Genomic DNA, 20,335 nt, shown 5'->3' with positions numbered 1-20,335 from the left:
GAGGATAAAAACACCTAATAAAGATTTTATCCTCCTTACTTTTTTGCATGTAAGTTGAACTTAAATTAGATTTTGTTTAATTTAGGTATATCGGCCTAGCATCTACTTGTTTTGAACATTATTTCATTTCCTCAATGGTTTTCTATTTCTGGAAATATGCCTCTTTTTTTCCCTAAGAAATGGCAAATTTCACTATAGTTTGACTCTGCCCTAGGTTACAATATACACAGTGTTGTTATAGAAGGTTTTCCAAATCTTAAAGCAGATCTGGTTTCCACATAGGAGTAGTGTTATAATTGGGGATTCTGACCCCGACTACCAACTCCCAGGCCAGAGGTTCATCTTCCAGAATCCCGGTCTCAATTCCAGCAAAGCAAGAACTGGGGAGTAGCAAAATTCCCATGAAAGGAAGAGGGAGGCTACCGACCAGAGGTGGATTCAGATTTGGGGGCTGGACTTGAAACCTCTGCAGTTTTTGACACTCTCTTTTAGAAAAAGGAATACAAATACAGAATTAAATATTAAAGTAAATAGTTACAGTTGATTCTCATTATTTGCATCATATTCTATGAAGTCACCAAAAACACTGAATTAGTGAACCTCTGCTCCTGGGTTCCTGTGAATCTCTGGTCACAACTTTTTTTTTTAATGTTCAGTTAGCCATTGTATAGTACATAATTAGTTTTTGGTGTAGTGTAAAGATTCATTAGTTAAGTATAACACCCAGTGCTCATCATAGCACATGCCCTCCTCAGTTTTTGTCAACCAATTAATATATGACCTTGTGTTATGTATGTTTCTGTTTAAAAACATTTTGTATAATACATATTGTTGATTCATTAACATTTAACTCATAGTTTATAGCACTGCAAGTCATACTTGAATGAAACTTATGTAACACACATATTTTTTCAGTAAGGCATATCACAGCTTTCCTGTGCTTAGGAACGCTAGACAGCACTTCAGCACTATGCTTAGGGGTGATTTTAAACAGTGAAGTTGTCAACAAATGCACAAAAATGTAAAAAACATGGCATTGTATAGATCGCAAAAGGATGCTTGTTCATAGTATGACAGCTAAAACAAGAAGGCAAAATGCTACCTTGTTTGACCTCAGCTGAGAACTGTGTGCTTCGGGCAGCTCATATTTTCACTGTATTGCATGTCCCCACGAGTGACCCTGAGAGCACCTCAAGGATTGATTTTGAGATTGCAAGTAAATTTTAGCTAGTATGCAAATTTGCAAATATGGAACCTATCACTAGTGAGGATCGGTTATTTATAATGAAAAAAAGAAATACCAACAAATTAAAATTTTACAAAGTTGACATATACTGTAACACAATATTCCAGAAAAATTGAAAGTCTTATTAACAGCCTGACACTCTTTATAATACTGTTTTCCCCATATTTCTTAGCTTCATACTCTTTATTATTTATAGGATTTTCTATAAAGTGAATTTACAGTGATTTTGTAATATTTTGTATAAAGAGAAAGGAAAGATTGAATCAGATCTTTCTCTAACATGGTTGATGAAAAAAGTTGTTTTTAATTTTTTTTAATTTTTTTTTATTTATTTGAGAGAGAGAGAGAGACAGAGATAGTGGGAGAGAGCACGAGTGGGGAGGAGAGGGAGAAGCAGGCTTCCCGCTCAGCAGGGAGCCTGATGCAGGGCTTGATCCCAGGACCCCAGGATCGTGACCTGAGCCAGAGACGCTTAACCGACTGAGCCACCCAGGTGCCCAATATTAATGACAGAAGAGAACTTCTGTGTTGACTAGGCATTATTGAGAACTGACTCCCAATTCTCTGATTACCTGACACTTCCCATACTGGGTGCAATGGGACCCATTGACATTGTAGTATATCCCATTGCCCTGTGTCTATCTATGTCATCAAAATAACTGCACAAAAGTAATCCTGAACCACATAAATATATCCCTGTAGATCTAAACTAAATGAATCCCCAGCTTAATTTTCCCGTAACAGGGTCCCAGAAATGCTGAAGGCCACTTCATTGCCACCCAAAACTGATACCAACACCAGGAAAATGAGATGGGAGGGAATTCCAAGTGGGACAAGGCAGCCATCTTAACTCATTGTGGTCAAAGTTTACAATTTTTGCAAAAACATACGACCAGGTGAACACATTACATAAACCCTCCTCCTCCTGGGGACTTTGAAGGTCATAACTTCACAATCTGTTCAAATGAGCATCCCTTCAGCTTACATTTCAGTAAACCCACTCTGCCCCTAAGGAAGCCCTTCTCACTGAACTAGGAGGGAATCTTATGTCCCCCTAGACATAAGATTACCTAAGAACCACTGTAATTAAGAAGTCTGAAAGAGAGAAAGACATATGGCAAAATTAGATGAAAAGTAATAGATGCTGACGATTTAAGATTGTGTGGGTTCTATCTCAAGGACACAGATAACAAAGAAAAACTAGGTTGCCTCCAGTTAAAATGTCACTTTATTTATTTTTAAAGATTTTATTTATTATTTATTTATTTATTTGAGAGAGAGCACGAGGGGAGGAGGGTCGGAGGGAGAAGCAGACTCCCCACTGAGCAGGGAGCCCGACGAGGGACTTGATCCCGGGATGCAGGATCATGACCTGAGCTGAAGGCAGTCGCTCAACCGACTGAGCCACCCAGGCGCCCCAAAATTTCACTTTATTTATAAAGTAGCTTTCTGACTGGGACTTTCACTCTCCTTCAATCCCTAGAGTATACAGCACTTTCTCAAATTGACCAGCCTACAATTGATTATCAGCTGTTGTTCACTGACTGCCCACAACCTTTGTGTAAAACTGCCATGCTCTAGGTCTAAGTCCTGGTTACTGTAGACAGTAACCATGTCTGTTCCATAAGCTTCACTACCCATTCTTCCTGTGCTCCCACCCCCTGACTGTTTAACTCAGGACTCTGCCATTTACTAGGCAAGTTACACAAACTTCTCTAAGCCTCAATTTATTCTCCTACATATTGAATATAACAACACCTGCCTCATAAGAGTTTTGCTTACTACCTAGCAATAGAGAAAGTGTATAGAAGGGGCAACAGACAGACATTATTCATCCTCAAAACTTCCTTTAATGTAGCAGAAGATTAAGAAGAAGTATCTCTTCCCTTTCACCTTTCAATTAAAGGACTTTAATGAGACCTTGAGATATTTGGATGTTTTATCATCTGTTTTCAAAATGATTGATCCAAACCTAGAACCCAGTATAATAGCAATGTAATGACTTGAATGTCTCAATTTTCCATTGAAAAAATAGAATCAGTACTAACCTTTCTCAGATGGGTTTTTGAAGTGATATGAGCTGTGCAAATCATACATACCACCCCCTGATAAATATTTATCATAACTGGCATTTTTGGCTTAGGCAGGTCAGATATGTGATGGAATTCCATACAGACCATCCAAGCACTTTTTAGAATAGCTACTACAGTACTATAAGCAATAAGAGAACTATCACGCCCTTTTCTGGTGTCAGAGCATATCTATTTATTTTAATTTATTGCATAGACATGTAGTTGTATGCTTTTATGACTTATCACTGACTCATATCTAAGACTTACTTGATCTTAGATTCTTAGTCAGTACTCTGTCTTAACTGCAAGTTGTGATATTCACCATTAACAAGTGCTTTGAGGAGCCAGTATTTTGTTTGTTTTTGTTTTGTTTGTTTTATTTTCCTGGTGCTTTGTTGAAGGTGACTAACTGAATATAAGCTTTAGGGCTGCTTTTAATATTGGCTGGTGAAGCCACATCCTATTTTGCATCTGCCCATCATTAGCAACATAAGACCTTGCCACAGAAACCTTAAACAATTAGATTTCTCATGTACTGCGTTAATAGAGGAAATTGAAGTATAACTTTTAAATAAATGAGTAGAACCATAAAGTATGAAGCGTCTAGGAGTGGCTTTTGCCCATATATATTGTTTCTACTTCTTAAGATGATTTCTTTATCATTATAAGAGATTATCAATTGTGAAAACACTTAGAAACTTGCAAAAGTCAGTAGAGAGTATAGACTTTTTTTTGGTAATGAACAAGTCTGAAGAAAAAGATATGGTAATATTATAATACAGAAATCCTATGGGAAGTATGTTCAAAAAGTCATTATCTTTGCCTTTAATCATAACAGTAGTCATGAGAAGTGATTTTCTTCGTATTATAAAAAGTTTAACTTAATGGTGGTAGAATACAGAATGGTGTGCTAAGTAGATTAAAATTCAGATAGAGGTGTGAGTAGAAAGCCTGATTTTTCACAGAAGAAATGTTAAACATATCCTGACTTCCCCATTATATCTATCAAACATCTTTCTTTCCAGGTGGTAAGAAATGAATATTACTTGTTCCTATCCAGTTTTCAGTGTTGTTCCATACACAGTAGAGGTATCCTTCCAGTATATCTATGGATGAGGTAAATGTCCGATTCAGAAAGAGGAGTCACGATTTTAGCAACTGAGACATTAGGAAAATACTACTAGCATTGTAAGTAGAAAGTAATGTGGGCATTGGATTCTAGGTTTATTGAAGAACTAAATCTATGTATCTCATTAATGGTAAAAGATCTTAGAACTTGTATCAAATCAGAATACAAAACAGAGTAAGATATACGTTCCAATATTCTTAATAAACATGTATTCCTACCCATCTTGTCTAATGTTGTCTTTCTTTTTGCCAACCTGTTTTTACAGACTTTATTGGTCTAGACCAGAAGTCAACAAACTACCACCCTCAGGCCAAATCCAGTTCAGCTATTTTTGTAAATAAAGTTTTATTGGAACAAAGCCATGCATATTTCTTTAACTATCGTCTATGACTGTTTTCAGGCTACAGTGACAAACTTAAATAATTGTGACAATATCTGGGCTGCAAAGCCAGAAATATTTACTGTATGGTCCTTTACAGGAAAAATTTGTTAACTGTGGCCTAGACAGTAATAGAAATAATTCTTAAATATTTTTGCCTTCTGTTTTCCTTTGCTTCCTCCTCCTGTTCCTTCAGCTCAAGATTCAAATTATTGAAAAAAGGTTGGTTTATCATTTTTAAAAGAAACTTATATGAGCAAATGCTTCTGGAAACACAAAGTCATTAGTTTTCCAATAAATAAATAACATTATAGATGTGAGTTAAATGTGCATTAAATGAGACTATGCTGGGCTAAAATATAGGCTTCTGTTTCTGGATAAGGTGTAGTAAACACATTATACCCTTTTCTTCCTGCTAAGTACCCCAAAAAATCCTGTACAATGTGGTTCTTCTATGTTTGTTTGCTTGTTTTATTCTTATATATCCCAGTTTGAGGTGCTAGAGAACCCTTCAACCTAAAAATACTAATGGATGGAGCCAAAAAAGGGCCTCATTTTTATTACATCTATCCTGTTCCAGGCAAACGTCATGAAAAAAGCTGCCCCCTGCCCTTCCTCGTACCATTGCTATGGAGCTTGAGCATGTAGCCCTGTCCACCATACCTGCCTACCTGCCCTGAAGTAATTAGGGCACCCCTACGTCTCCCAGCTGGTGTTACAACCTCAGAGGCTTTGGACAAAACCCTTCCTGATCACCACACTGCAATAATGAGGCAGTCCCCATTCTCACCACCACTAGAGTGGAGGGAGGGTTATAGAGAAAAGAAAGTTAGAGAACAGGATTTTTCAAATCTGTATTTGAAATCCTGGGCAGACTTCTGAACACCACATGCATGTAACTAATGAGAATTGATGCAGAAAGAGGTTTGAGAACTGAATTCTGGTATGATATACCACCTAGGCTTCACACTGGCTCTTGGTTAGCCCACAAGTGGGGCAGAACAAAATAATACTGAAAAAGCTTTAACAATTAAATTGATATTTGAGCCACAGCCAATAAAAGTGAGCTAGGAATCTGTATAGTTTGCTTCCTACCAAAATAGATCATTTAATAAAAAGCAGAGTCTCATAACATAATATTCACCATATACCAAGAATCAGGAAAATCTTAATTCAAAATGACAAAAGATAATCAGCAGCAGATAGTACACTGAGATGACACGGATGTTGGAATTACCTGATAAGGATTTTAAAGAAGATATAATAATAAAAATGCTCCATTAAGCAATTACAGACTTGAAACAAATGAAAAAATAGAAAGGCTGGGCAAAGAAATAGATGATATAAGGAAAAAACAAATGAAAATTTTAGAACGGAAAAATACAATAACCTAAGTAAAAAACTGGCTTATGATAGAATAGTTGTAACAGAGGAAAGAATCAGTACACTTGAACTTAGATCAATGGAAATTATCCAGTCTTGACAACAGAGAGAATAAAGATTGAAAAAAAAGTAAACAGAGCCTCAGGGACCTATGGGACAATAACAACAGCAACAAATATTTGTGTTTGTTATCTTTGGAGTCCAAGAAGGAGAAAAGTGTAAGAGTAAGGGATTGAAGAAATGACTGAAAACTTCCTAAATTTGGCAAGCCAACAAGTTCAAGAAGTTGAGCAAATTCCCAACAGGAAAACCCCAAAGTAATCCATTTCCAGACACTTCATAAGTAATTTGCTGAAAACTAAAGACAAAGAAAAAAATTCTTTAAAGCAGCTAGAGAGAAGCAATGCATTACAGAGAGGAACAATTTGAATGACAGTGAATTTCTCATTGGAAAACATGGAGGCCAGAAAGAAGTAGTAAGATATTTTTTTAAGCGCCAAAAGAAAAGAACTGGCAACCTAGAATTCTTCATCCAGTGAAAATATAATGAGGTGAAATAAAAACATTTTCAGATGAAGGAAAACTGGAAGAATTCATTGCCAGAAGACTTGGTCTAAAAAAAGGAAATTTTTTTCAGATGGCAGGAAAATGATGACAGAAGGAAACTTGGAATATCAGGAATGAAGAAAATGCAAATGAAAGAGTAGGTACAGAGTAATTGATTAGTCTTCTCCATTTAAATTTTTAAAAATTTTTAGTGGTGACGAACCAGGAGAGATGATGGACTCTGAAAAACAAACTGAGGTTTCTGGAGGGGAGGAGGGTGGGGGGATGGGTTAGCCTGGTGATGGGTATTGAGGAGGGCACATTCTGCATGGAGCACTGGGTGTTATGAACAAACAATGAATCATGGAACAGTACACCAAAACAAATTATGTAATATATGGTGATTAACATAACAATAAAAAAATTTAAAAAAATTTTTAGTGGTGGGAAGCAAAATTGATAACATTATCTGATGTAGTTTTCAATGTATATAAAGGTAATCTTTAAGTCAACTATATCTTTAAAGGGGAGAGAGTAAAGGTAGTGAAGTTTCTACATCCCACATGAAATAATAAAATGTTGATATGAGAGGACTGATAAATTACATGTGTGTATGTATATATAGATGAATCAAAAATGAATACTGAAAGTTCAAATTAAGCGCAGGAAAGCAGGAATGGGTGTTGGATTTGTCAATACTTTTGCTTTATGAATTGGTATAATCATGTAGATTTTCTTCTTTAAACTGTTAATGTGATTGCATTGAATGAATTTTGAATACTTAACCAGCTTTGCATTCCTTGAATAAACCCCACTTGGTCATGATATATATATAATATATATATTCACATCTATGTATATATCATAAAATAGGTTGAAAATGGTAATAAAATATATTGATAAGATGACAAAAAAAAGTCAACATGATAAAAAAATGTTGACAAAATCCAACACCCATTCATGATAAACACTCAGCAAAGAAAAAACGGAACATTCTTCAATCTGATTAAAAAAAAAAAGAATTTACAATCTACAGGTATCATCACACTTCATGGTGAAAGACTTACTGAAATACTTTGCCCCTAAAATTGGGAATGAAGTAGTGATATCCTCTCTCACCTGTTCTCTCACTCCTAGTCACAGTAATGGAAGTTCTAAGCAGTCCAGTAAGGCAAGACAAAGAAATAAATGGCATACATACTAGAAAGAAAGAAAATTATCCCTATTTCCAGGTGACATGATTGTCTACATAGTAAAATTGCAAGTAATCTACCAAACAATAACAATAACCACACAGCAATAAAACTCCTAGAGTAAGTGAATTTAGCAAAGTTGTGAGATATGGGATCATCACACAAAAATTAATCATATTTCTATATCCTAGCAAGAAATAATTAGAAACCAGAATTTTAAGACATACTACCATTTACAGTTGCTCCAAAAATTGAAAATGAAATACTTAGGTAAAAAAAATAATAAAATGCTGATAAAAGAAATTAAAAATCTAATGAGTAAATTAATATATTATGTTGGAAGACTCAACATAGAGAAGATGTCCCTTCTTCCCAGACTGATCCATAAGCTTAATATAATTCCTATTAAAATCCCAGCAAGTCCTTTTTTCTTTTTGTATTGATTCCAAAATTTATATGAAAAGGCAAAGGAACTAAAATAGCTAAAGCTAATTTTAAAAAAGAAGAATAAAGTTAGAGTAATCATACTTTACAGTTTTAAGACTTGACTACTATAGCAACGGTAATCAAAATAATGTATGGTATTGGAGGAGGGGTAGACCTATAAATCAATGAAACAGAATAGAGTCCAAAATAGACCCATATGGGTACGCTAACTTTTTTCATTGAGGTGAAATGTATGAAACCATTTAAAATGGACAGTTCAGTGCTATTTAGTGCATTTATTGCACAGCATTTCATCAGCTTAAGAGAAAACCTCATAGCCATTAAGCAGTTGCTCTCATTCCCCCATTCCCTCTTCCCATAGCCCCTGGAAACCACCAATCTGCATTCTCTATGGATTTGCCTATTCTGAATGTTTCATATAAATGGAATCATACAATATGTGATCTTTTCTCTCTGGCTTCTTTGACTTAGAATAATGTTTTCAAGTTTCATCCATGTAGTAGCATACATGAGCACTCCATTCCTATTTATGGCTGAGTAATATTCCATTGTGTGAGTATACCAAAATGTGCTCATCCATTCATTTGTGGATGGACATTTGGATTGTCTACACCTTTTGGTATTTCAAAATAGCATTGCTGTTAACATGTCTCTACATGTATTTGAGTAACAGTTTTCAGGTCTTTTGAATATATACCTATGAATGGGCAATTGATTTTTGAGAAAGGTACAAAAGCAATTCAGTGGGGGAAGGACATCTCATAGGGGAAAAAATGAACCTTGACCTAAACCTCACGTTTTACATACAATAACTCAAAATGGATAGTAAATCTAACAGATACATGTAAAACTATAAAACTTTCAGAGGAAAATGTTGGAATAAATCTTAAAAGTTCTTAAACATGACACCAAAAGAATAGCTTATAAAAGGAAAAAAAAATCAATAAATGGAACTTTATCAAATTAAGAGCTTTTGTCCTGTGAATGACCCTGTTAAAGAGGATGTAAAGACAAGCCATAGACAGGGAGACAATTTTCACAAATCACATATCCAATAAAGGTCTTGTATCCAGAATGTATTAAGAACTCTTTGATGTCAAAAGTAAGAAACAATCCAATTGGAAAATGGATAGAAGTTTTGAGCAGACTACTTTACCAAGGAGGATATATGGATGACAAATATACAAATGAAAAGATGTACAAAATCATTAACTATTAGGGAAATGTAACCTAAAAACATGATGCGATCCCACCACACACCCATCAGAATGGCTAACATAAAAAATACTAAGAATTTGGAGCCACCAGCTCTCTCACTTATTCCTTATGGAAATGTAAAATGGTATGGTTGTTCTGGGAAACAATTTGGCACTTTGATTCAGCAATTATACTCTTGTATATTTATCTTAGAGAAATAAAAATTCATGTGCACACAAAAATCTGTCCATTTGCATGCATGGCAACTTATTTGTAAACCCTAAACCTGAAAACAGCCCAAATGCCCTTCAGTAGGTGAATAGGCTGTGGCACAATCCACATAACAGACTAATAAAAAGGAATGAACTATTGATATACACAATAACTTGGATCGATCTCAAGAGCATTATGCTAAGTGATTAAAAAAAAAGCCAATCTCAAAAGGCTACATACTGTCTGATTTCATTTATAACACTCTCAAAGTTACTAAATTATTGTCATGGAGAACGGATCAGTAGTTGCCAGAGATTAACATTTGGGGAAGGGTGTGACTCTTAAAGGGAGTAGTATAAGAGAATTTCTTTGTTCTGATTTAACAGTTTATATCCTGATTGTAGTACTAGTTACATGAGTCTATACATGTTATAAAATTGGATATACTATAGCCCCACCCCCGCAAAAAAGGAGTGCTGCGTATAAAACCTGGTGAAATCCAAAGAAGGTCTATATATTAGTTAATTATGTTTTGTAATGTCAATTTCCTGATAATGATAATGGATTGTGGTTAAGTAAGATGTTCTCATTGGGGAAAGCGCTGTGGAAAGTATACATGGTAACTCTCTACGGTTTTTGTAATTTTTTGTGGACCTTAAATTATTTAAAAAATAAACAGCAAAAAATGCAGTGTTAAAGATTTCAAAAAGTAAATAACCTGATTCAGTTAGATGATTGTTAAACTGAGGCATTGAGAAAAATGGCCTTAAGAATGTCTTATTTTTAGTTAAAAGTAATAGTAATAACTGTAAATTTCAAAGAAATTTAAGCTCAGCTAACGGTGGATTCTCTGTGCATGGATAACTGCATGGAGAAATGGAACAATGTCTCTGTCCAGAGAAGAGGCAGCAGGATTTGACCTCTGGTTTAGTTATTGTTGATGGTTTGATTTAAAAGCCGGTGAATAGATCTGTCTATCTATTACAAGTGCTGTAAGTCTCATTGCTCCTGGGACGAAGGGCACTCTGCAGAGTGGAAGAGCTGGCTAAACATTTGCAGCAGCCTTTGCACAAGAACAGTTTCAACTAGTGTTTCTCTTTTGTATCTGCTATCTACTTTATCTTTTTTTTTTTCCTACTTCACCTTTTGATCTGGGCTAACCAGCCAAACTTGCTTTCACTTTTCTCCCTCTTCCCCCTTGTCTCTTCTTCTTTCCCTGTTCCCCTCTCTCTCCAACACTTCTTCCGTTTTCCTCCTTCCCTCCCTCTTTGTTCTCTCTTCCCCCTTTCTTCCCTTTCCTTCTGTCCTTGCCCCATTCTTTTCCCTTCTTCCTCTTTTTTTTTTTTTATTTTTCTTTTTTAAAGAGTACCTGCCATGTCCTCTCTGAATTTCAGTTTTGAAGAAAGAAAGCCTAATGAGTTCTGTTAAGTAAAATAGTGGAGGACATTTCTGAAATTCAACCTTAATTTTGAAACTATGTTATTTTTAAACTGAGCAGTTAGCTGGTTCTGATACCTAGAAATCAGACATAAACCTCTGGAGAAAAAATGAGAGGTGCTTGAGGTTACACATCTTCTGTGCATTTGTATAGGATTGGCGGAATCTGGCTTCTTGGCTAACTTAGCTTTTCTTCTCTAGCCTTATTTATGTTAGATTCTTGAATGAGAAAAGTTAGACTTGGATGCATCTCTTTTTTCTCTGCCTTTCCTTTGTGGCTTTTATAGGAGCAGAATATATTACCAAGGTTGCTCTAGTGTACTCATCTCTTGAACCTCAAGTAGAGACTTTGTAGAGATCACCTGGAATATCCAGAGATGATAGACTACTGTCTCAAAGACACTCAGTAGAAGAAATGCCCCATGATGTTTCTTGCTTTCCACCGGATTAATTTCCATCTTTTTAAAAAATGGCTTTAGAACATTCAATAGAGACTTCTAGGCAAAGAGCAAAAATTTTAAAAATGCATTTAAAGTAAGCCAATTGTTGCTTTACTTACCAAGATCTTTCCTCTTCTATAACTGTATAATGACCATCTGCCTTTGCTTCAGTGTGTATGTATCTTGATATCTTTTCTCCATTAAGTTTCCACACTTAAAATTTTATAAAATACCTAAAGGGAAATTGATTTGCTGCAGCATTTGGTAACCTACTTCTGCCTCAGCTATTGTGTTGTTCTTACTATTCGCAACAAATTGTTCTTTGCTGGACGAGTAGAAAGGACACCTTCATACTTTCTTAACTTTGCTATGAAAATGTTCCTGTTTAATGGTTAAAAGACAATAATTTCCAGTCCTGGCTTTTAAAAATGAGAATGCTTTTTAACTTTTTCTTTCATGGTTATTAGCTATGCCCAGAGTTTTCATTTTAATTACCACAATGCAGTACTCCAGTTCTCTTATTTGCTTCATTACCTTTTCTGCTTCGGTTCTGAAAATAATTTTAGAGAAATAAAATCAGACTGTTTCCAATACAATGAAATGCTTCCACCACACTATTAATGAATCTTTTCTTCATTAATGCCAACACAAAGCTAGATGTTGCAGATCTTTTTAAACAAACAAATTAAAAACTATTTAGTCTTGTGATTAGAGCAAAGAGTACAATAAAATTTAGCTTACCTGGCTCATTCCTTTGGTTTTTCTGACCTCTCTTCATTGGAAATAGCAGCTGTCTATGGCTTAACTCCTCCCTAGAGAAGAAATGTTGTTGGAGAGTTGCTGGAAGGATCCTCAGTGTTCTGAGTCTTAATCCTTAAATGTAAGATCTGAAACCATGAAAGTACTAGAAGGAAACTTAGAGGAAAAGCTCCTTGGACATTGTTCTTAACAATGAATTTTTTGGATATGACACCAAAAGCACAGTCAACAAAAGTAAAAATCAGCAAGTGACTGTAGCAAATGAAAAGGCTTCTGCACGTCAAATGAAATGATGAACAAAATGAGAAGGCAACCTGCAGAATGGGAGAAAATATTTGCAAACCAGAGTTAACATCCAAAATGTATAGGGAATTCAACTCAATAGCAAAAAACAAATAACATAATTAAAATATAGACTAAGGATCTGAATTGACATTTCTCAGAAGAAGACATATGAATGGTGAAGACATCACTAATCAGGAAACAGTGAGATACCACCTCTTACCTGTTAGACTGGCTGTTATCATAAAGATGAAAAATAACAAGTTTTGTTAAGGATATGGAGAAAAGGGAACCCTTGTTCACCATTGGTGGGAATGTAAATTGGTACGGCCATTATGGAAAACAGTATAGAGATTCCTCAAAAACTTAAAAATAGAACTATATGATACAGCAATCCCACTTCTTGGTAGTATATATCTGAAGGAAATGAAACCTATCTCAAAGAGATACCATACCCCCTTCTTCATTGCAGCATTATTCACAATAGTCAAAATATGGAAACAACATATGTGTCTGTCAATGGATAAATAGATAATACACGTGTGTGTGTACATATATATACATATATATGTAAAATGGAATGTTATTCAGCCACAAAAATAAGAAAACCTGCTTTTGCAAGATGGATGAACCTGAAGGACATTATGCTGAGTGAATAAGACAGAGACAAATATTGCATGATCTCATATGTGCAGTCTAAAAATGTCAAATTCATAAAAGCAGAGAGTAGTACAGTAATAACCAGGAGCAAGGAGATGGGGGAAATGGGGAGATGTTGATCAAAGATACAAAGGTTCACTTATGTGGGATGAGTAAGTTCTAGAGATCGAATGTACAGCATGGTGACTATAATTAATAATACTGGCATTATATACTTGAAATTTGCTAAGAGAGTTGATCTCAAGTGTTCTCACCACCAAAAAGTAAATTGTAATAGTATGAAGCGATGGATATGTTAATTACCTTGACTGTGGTAATCATAATACAGTGTGTATGTATATATATATATGTATATATATCAACATGTTGTACCCTTTGTATAAAGTATATTGTCAAGTATGCGTATGTCTATAAAACTAGAATAGTGACCAGATAAGTGCTCTGAGCCTGCACTTCCTGTTGAATCTTGGATTAAAGACCCCATGGGAGGATGGATAAGAGTATTGAACAATAGATTAAGAGAGCTGAAATCTAAATTCTGGCTTGTCACCAATTAATTTATTTTTGTCACTGTCAGCTTGACATCATCTTTGTCTCCCTACTTGGCAATTCAATTGAACTAATGGTTATTGAGCATTTACTCTCTACAAGAATTGCCTGGAGATATTATGTCCAGTTTATATTGACTAAATTTTTTGTTTGTTTTTAATTTAGCCTTTTAATGCAATGCTTTTGGTCTGTAGTAAATCTAGGCAGATAAGTGAGGAAAATTACATGGTGGCTGGAAAATTTTCCTCTGAAGAGGCTTTTACTTGTGTATATTGGAAATCTAAATTGTTGTGGCAAAAGATTTTATTTTTGATTTAATTTAAAAGCCATGGAATCAGTACTCTTTTATAATGTTACATCATTAATTCACAATTACTACTAATTTACTAAATGAAGGCAGTGGAAACTTCTAAATCTTAGCAGTCTCTACATAATATAAGAATAATTCCGGTTTACTAGTTAATTCAAAATTATTCTTTTTTAGCAAAGTAGAAATTAAGCTGGCTTCCTAATTTGAAATATGTTTAATATTAACTATTTTTTACATTTTAACCAAAGTGAAAAGGACTAAAATATTTCAACGTTATGATGGTGCCTTAGTGAATTAGTAATCATTTAAGTTTAAGAGATGCTGCTTCTCTTAATGTACCATCTTAGAGGCATATTGGTTTTAATATACTTCTCAGTTTTTATTTATAGGATAATGAGAACAAATACAGCTTTTGGTTCTATTGATCTAGGCTCATTCTTGGAAACTAGCAGTGTCAGAACAAGTGCCTCAGATAGTGTTTTAAAAAAATGGAAGAAAAGGAAACTGAATACAGAAGAACCCTGTTTTATCTTAAGTCCTTATTTCTTGATTCATATGTACTATAGTGAGAGCTTTGCTGCAGAATTATAACTGTAAAAATGTTACATAACATTGTTAGCTTATAAAGGTCCATAATTGGGCTACCTTGTAGCACTAAATGCAAAAAATATTGCATTTATCCAGTGTTCTATATTGTGATTCTTTCGATTTTTCTCCTTTCTCTCCTTTTATGACACTCTCCACTCATCACACCCCGCCTCCTCCCCACATGTGTGTGCTTGGAATATGATACACTCCCAGTAGAAGTCCTACTAGGAAGTGCTTCTCATCTGAGAGTAGAAGATGGGGAAATACAGATTGAAAATATACCCCTTTAAGTCCACTGGGAGAGGGTCTCATCTCTTTCTGCCTTGAGTATCACTCACTAACCAAATATAGGTGAACTTTTCTTCATTAAATAAGTATTTATTAAGCACTTAGTATATACAACAAAACTCGGGAGATGACAATCTAATAGAATAAGAAATTATACATAAAAAACAATAAGACAACTTAAATGTAATAAGATGGCAATAAACAAGAAATTGAGGAATAGAAGAGGGAAAAATCACTTTTAGCTGGACTGGAAAGGGTTATAAATAAAATTATATTTAAGCTAAACTTTAAAAGATAAAATTTGTTGTGTTTATGAAATGCTTAGTACTTAGTAAAGTACTTTTTTCATTAGTAAATAGGAGTCCATATTGTAAAGAACAACAGTTAACAACAAAGTAAAATTATGAACTCTAAATTATACTTATAATGTGGGATTTTTATATTTAGGGTCTTCTTGAAGTCAAAGGCATTAATAGGCACATACATTCTTCTTCCTTGCAATGATGATTATTCAAGTTTTAGAAACAGGAGGTAATTTTGTCAAAATTACTTGAGACAACATGCTCTAGTTAAAGAACTTTGCATAGAGAGGCTTACGATACGATTTTGTTCTAATTCAGGCTCTGTTATGAATTGAACTGTATGATTTTGTTTCACTTTCTTAATTTAAAATTGTGACAAAAATTACCTCCCTCCACTATCTTTTTCTGCTTACCCATCCTTCCTTCTCAGAGATACTATGAAGCTAAGTGACATGGTATATGCTCAAAGCTAATTCAAACATACTATCTCATTTATCCTCATAATCTCAAGCAATATGCCTGCATTCTTGCATAGGTGATAGAGAAATATAGAAGAAAATGCGTTAGGCACACTATAGAAGCTATTGAAAAACAGGTTTTATTATCAGAAATAGCTACCCTGTTAAAGTATTAGCATAATTAGAGCTTCTTTTAGTAATGAGGCCTTTGTATATTATATGCTTGGTTATGAATGAGACATACCGGCAAGCCTTTTACAGACAGAAAGTATAAAACCAGGATCAGTGGCAATTGATAAAGGCTATTTGGTAAGAAAATTGAAGATTATGCATACGTACGTACACACACACACACACACACACACACACACACACACGTGCGCGCGCGCAACAAAGGCTCTGTTTTCCCTTTATAGATTCCTATAAACCTCTGTTGTTGCTAATCTGTAACAATGGTGGATAACAAAGACTTAGGTCAGGTAAAGCGTTTCCCATAAGGTTCCTTTCCATCTGAATAAATCCCTGCCCATCTCAGAATTGTTGCTTTGTTTACCTTATAAATATCTGCTTGTTTTTTCTAGATATTTATTCTGGTGCGCCTAATCTTGTGTTAGAAACACACACATTTTTTTTTCTATTTCTCACTGTCTCTCTGCCTTTTTATGAAAAGATGTTTTGAAATTTTCAGACTTTTAAATATTTTTGTGAAAAAATTGGGCTGTGGCTCTGAGCTTCTTCAGTACTTTATTTACTGTTCTCATTCTGGTCATTCATTTTCTCTTCTCTTACTGCTAGCCTCTGCCTTGGAATCTTCCATTGGTTACCCTGTATATATGTAGACCTTTTTCATTCCAGAACCAAACATGATGGATTTTTTTCATTTCTCCATGTTACCTATGACTTAACAGAAAGATTTAAATATTCTCGATTTAGCTTGGTTTGAGGAGCACTAAAACTCTTGAATTAAGCTTCATCTCATAAATTGTCCGTTTATTTCTCTTAGGACTCAGTTCTTGTGCTCAAAGCATTGCATTCTAATTAAACGCAGGAAACACAATAGATGTGCCCATCTTACATGCAGATGTGTCTTCTTTTCATTTAAAAAAAAAAAGCCTGTGGTTCCAAATGTTTGATTATTATGTTCCCTCACTCCTTTTTCCCTTAAAAAAAAATGAAGATTAATGTAAGACGTAATAGGGGAAACTGGATGTGAGGTACATGGGATCTCTGTACTATCTTTGCAATAATTTCTATATGTCTAAAAACTGTTCTAAAAGAAAAAGTCTATTGAAAAATATATAAAGAACATTTTCTTTTTCATTCATATGAATTTTAGAGATATTCAAGTGCTAGATTTCTTACAAATTGTGAAAAACCTGACAAATGTCAGTGTTCTTTATTTGCCATTTTGATAAACTATTGAGTTAATAATAAAGCTTTGGATCAGTTGGAGAATGTTACTTACTCCCAGGATTCTTATATTATAGTGGATAGAAAAATGATATTGGTCTTCCAATAACACATCACATACCCTTCTGTTCCTCTCAAATCTTTTGTGCTAAACCAACTAGAGTTCCAAGTCTCAAAATGAAAAGAATCAGCAACTCTAGGACTTGATTGGGGAAACAGCATTGACCAAATCTTGCTGAATTTTATCTGGATTCTCTCAGATTCATAAGGACTCTTAACTTTTCAGAAGGCTCTTTTTTTAATTTTTTTTAAAGATTTTATTTATTTATTTGAGAGAGAGAGAATGAGAGATAGAGAGCATGAGAGGGAAGAGCGTCAGAGGGAGAAGCAGACCCCCCCTGCTGAGCAGGGAGCCCGATGTGGCTCTTGATAGGGGTGCCTGGGTGGCTCAGTCGGTTGTGTCTGCCTTATGCTCAGGTCATGATCCCAGAGTCCTGGGATGGAGCCGCCCGCGCCCCCAGCCCCCAAAATCAGGCTCCCTGCTCAGTGGGGAGTCTGCTTCTCCTTCCCCCTGCTCTTGTGCTCTGCTTGCTCTCTCTCCCTCTCAAATAAATAAATAAAATCTTTTTTTTTTTTTTTTAAAGAAGGCTCTTGATGGTATTGGGTTCAGTTTTGATCTAAGAAGACCAGCCCCACTGTGTTACATTTGAATGTAAAAGATACCCTTCTGAAAGTAACTGTGTTGTATTTTCCCTTCTCAGCTTTTCCTTCACAATCATTTTATACCTTCACCTTCCTAGCTTTTGTTTCTAGGGCTCTGCTTGACCAAATAGATGATACTCCTGGAAAATAGTTGTAGATTTGTGGTTTGGCAACTGCTTTTTCTCAAGGCTCATATAAATTGAGAGCTGGTTACTTTGTTTCTCACTTTGTGGGAGAAAAGATTCTGTTACTGAAGACATCCATCCTTTCTTTTAACCTTGCAGACAAAACAGCTTAAAACTTCCTAGGCTAAGGAGTCCCTGTCAAAACAGATTTTTATTTGAAGAGCTAAGATGCCTAAGGATATTTAGCAATAGCCCATATGAATTATAGCAGAGTCAAAGCTTTAGAATAAAAAAGACATCTCTCATTAACTAACCCTGTTGCACCCACTGTTAGATAGTATTGTTTTAACCACTTGCTACTCATCTTATAGCAGGGTAAACAAATAGAAAAATGGACCTCCTGATAAAAAATTGGCATAACAATTAAAAATTGGCCCACCAAAATTGGGTGGGCAGATGGGTAAAATAGATAAAGGGGATTAAGAGGTGCAAACTTCCAGTTATAAAACAGTCACAGAGATGAAAAGTACAGCCTAGGGAATACAGGCAATAATATTGTTACAATGTTTGGTGACAGATGGTGACTATACTTTCATGATGAGCACTGAGTAATGTCTAGGATTGTTGAATCATTATGTTATACACCTAAAACTAACATAACACTGTGTTAATTATACTTCAGTGACTAAAAAATTGGCATAACACAGAACATAGTCTACATTTTATTGTGAAAATTACTAGTAGCTATCAAGATTAGTTTTTTTTTTAAAGTCCTGAACTCATTTTTTTTTTTATTCAGTGGTTTCACTTCCATAATGAAAAAATATATTTTGTTTGTGACATCTAGAACTCTGGAGATAGATGGAATTAATAGGTACATTATAGTTTTTCATTTAAGATGATTTGAGTTTCAGCTGGAAAGGTAAGCACAGCATGCCAAAGTACAGCTGGAATAAATAAACTATTTTACTTCTTTCATAAAGATCTCAGTGTATGCAACTTTTGAGTTCAGAGATGATCATACTTGCATGTTCTGAGTGATAGAGAAGTGAAAGTATTTTTTTCAATGTAATGCTTCATTTCGTATTTGTTTAGTGATGTTTCCAAAGAAACTGTTCTTTTCACTGCCGTCTCTTTAAAATAAACTTTCAGTGGATTCTTTGAAATTCAATCCTTAAAGCTGGATTCTTTATTTAGTAAGATACACTGGATCAGTCCTGGCTAATTATATGATTTTTGACACTTGTCACTTATAAAGAGAAGATAACCACTCTTCACCTTTGTTTGTCTTTCTCCCTGACAGAATCCCAAGGACTGCAGCAAAGCCAAGAAGCTGGTATGTAATATCAACAAAGGCTGTGGCTATGGCTGTCAACTCCATCATGTGGTCTACTGCTTCATGATTGCATATGGTACTCAGCGAACACTCATCTTGGAATCTCAGAATTGGCGCTATGCTACTGGTGGATGGGAAACTGTGTTTAGACCTGTAAGTGAGACATGTACAGACAGATCCGGCACCTCCACTGGACACTGGTCAGGTAAGAAGCCTGTGCAGTATTTCACATTTCTGGGTTGAACTGCCACATTCTACATTATCAGATTTCTAGGCTCAGCTTTATGGTTATGGGCATCTTTTTCTCGGGATCCATGACTGTTCTACATTGCCAAGGTAAAATCTAGAATAATAAGTGCTTTATAACCTATTTCATTTCTAATGTTCATTTTTATCTTGATTTAGCAAAACCGCTAAGTTTTTTTAGGGAATGTAATTTACTCTTTTAATGAAATACATGATTCACTTTTTAGGGTACTTTCATATTATTGAACTCATTTGATACTCATAATCATCTAAGAAAGTAGACTGATATATGAGATCTTCACCATGCGTGAGAATAAGCTGGAAGTCTTGTTAAAACACTGGCTTCTGATTCAGTAGGTTTGGGAGGGGGGCTGCTGAGAATTTGCATTTCTAACAAATTTTCCAGATCCAGGGATGACACTTTGAGAATTATTGAGGCACACCATGCAGGTACCTTTACCTCCATTTTACAGTTGAGGACAATGAAACCTAATTTGCTTGTGCAATTTTAATTTTATTCAGGAAACATTTGAAGAAGAAAAATATGAGTAAGGTACTATGCTAGACATTATCTCCAAGAATTTAGTGATAAAGGAAATAAAATATTGAGTTTCTTACTGCTAATCTATTGTTCTTTC

The 20,335-nt window shown here is 34.9% G+C and overlaps 1 protein-coding gene across 11 annotated transcripts in view; it reads left to right on the top strand.

The window, feature by feature from the left end:
• FUT8 (fucosyltransferase 8) overlaps positions 1–20,335 on the top strand; it is a 330,956-nt gene that overhangs the window by 245,562 nt on the left and 65,059 nt on the right. For all 11 annotated transcript variants that reach the window (XM_027571178.2, XM_027571180.2, XM_027571179.2 and 8 more), the window contains one exon: positions 19,419–19,656. In XM_027571178.2, the coding sequence (XP_027426979.1) occupies positions 19,419–19,656 (238 nt within the window). The remainder of the gene's footprint in view (positions 1–19,418; positions 19,657–20,335) is intronic.

Source organism: Zalophus californianus, chromosome 6 (genome assembly GCF_009762305.2).
Source record: "Zalophus californianus isolate mZalCal1 chromosome 6, mZalCal1.pri.v2, whole genome shotgun sequence".
NCBI classification, from domain to species: domain Eukaryota; kingdom Metazoa; phylum Chordata; class Mammalia; order Carnivora; family Otariidae; genus Zalophus; species Zalophus californianus.
Note: the sequence above shows the minus strand (reverse complement) of the source record. Positions and strands in the feature narration are given on the sequence as shown.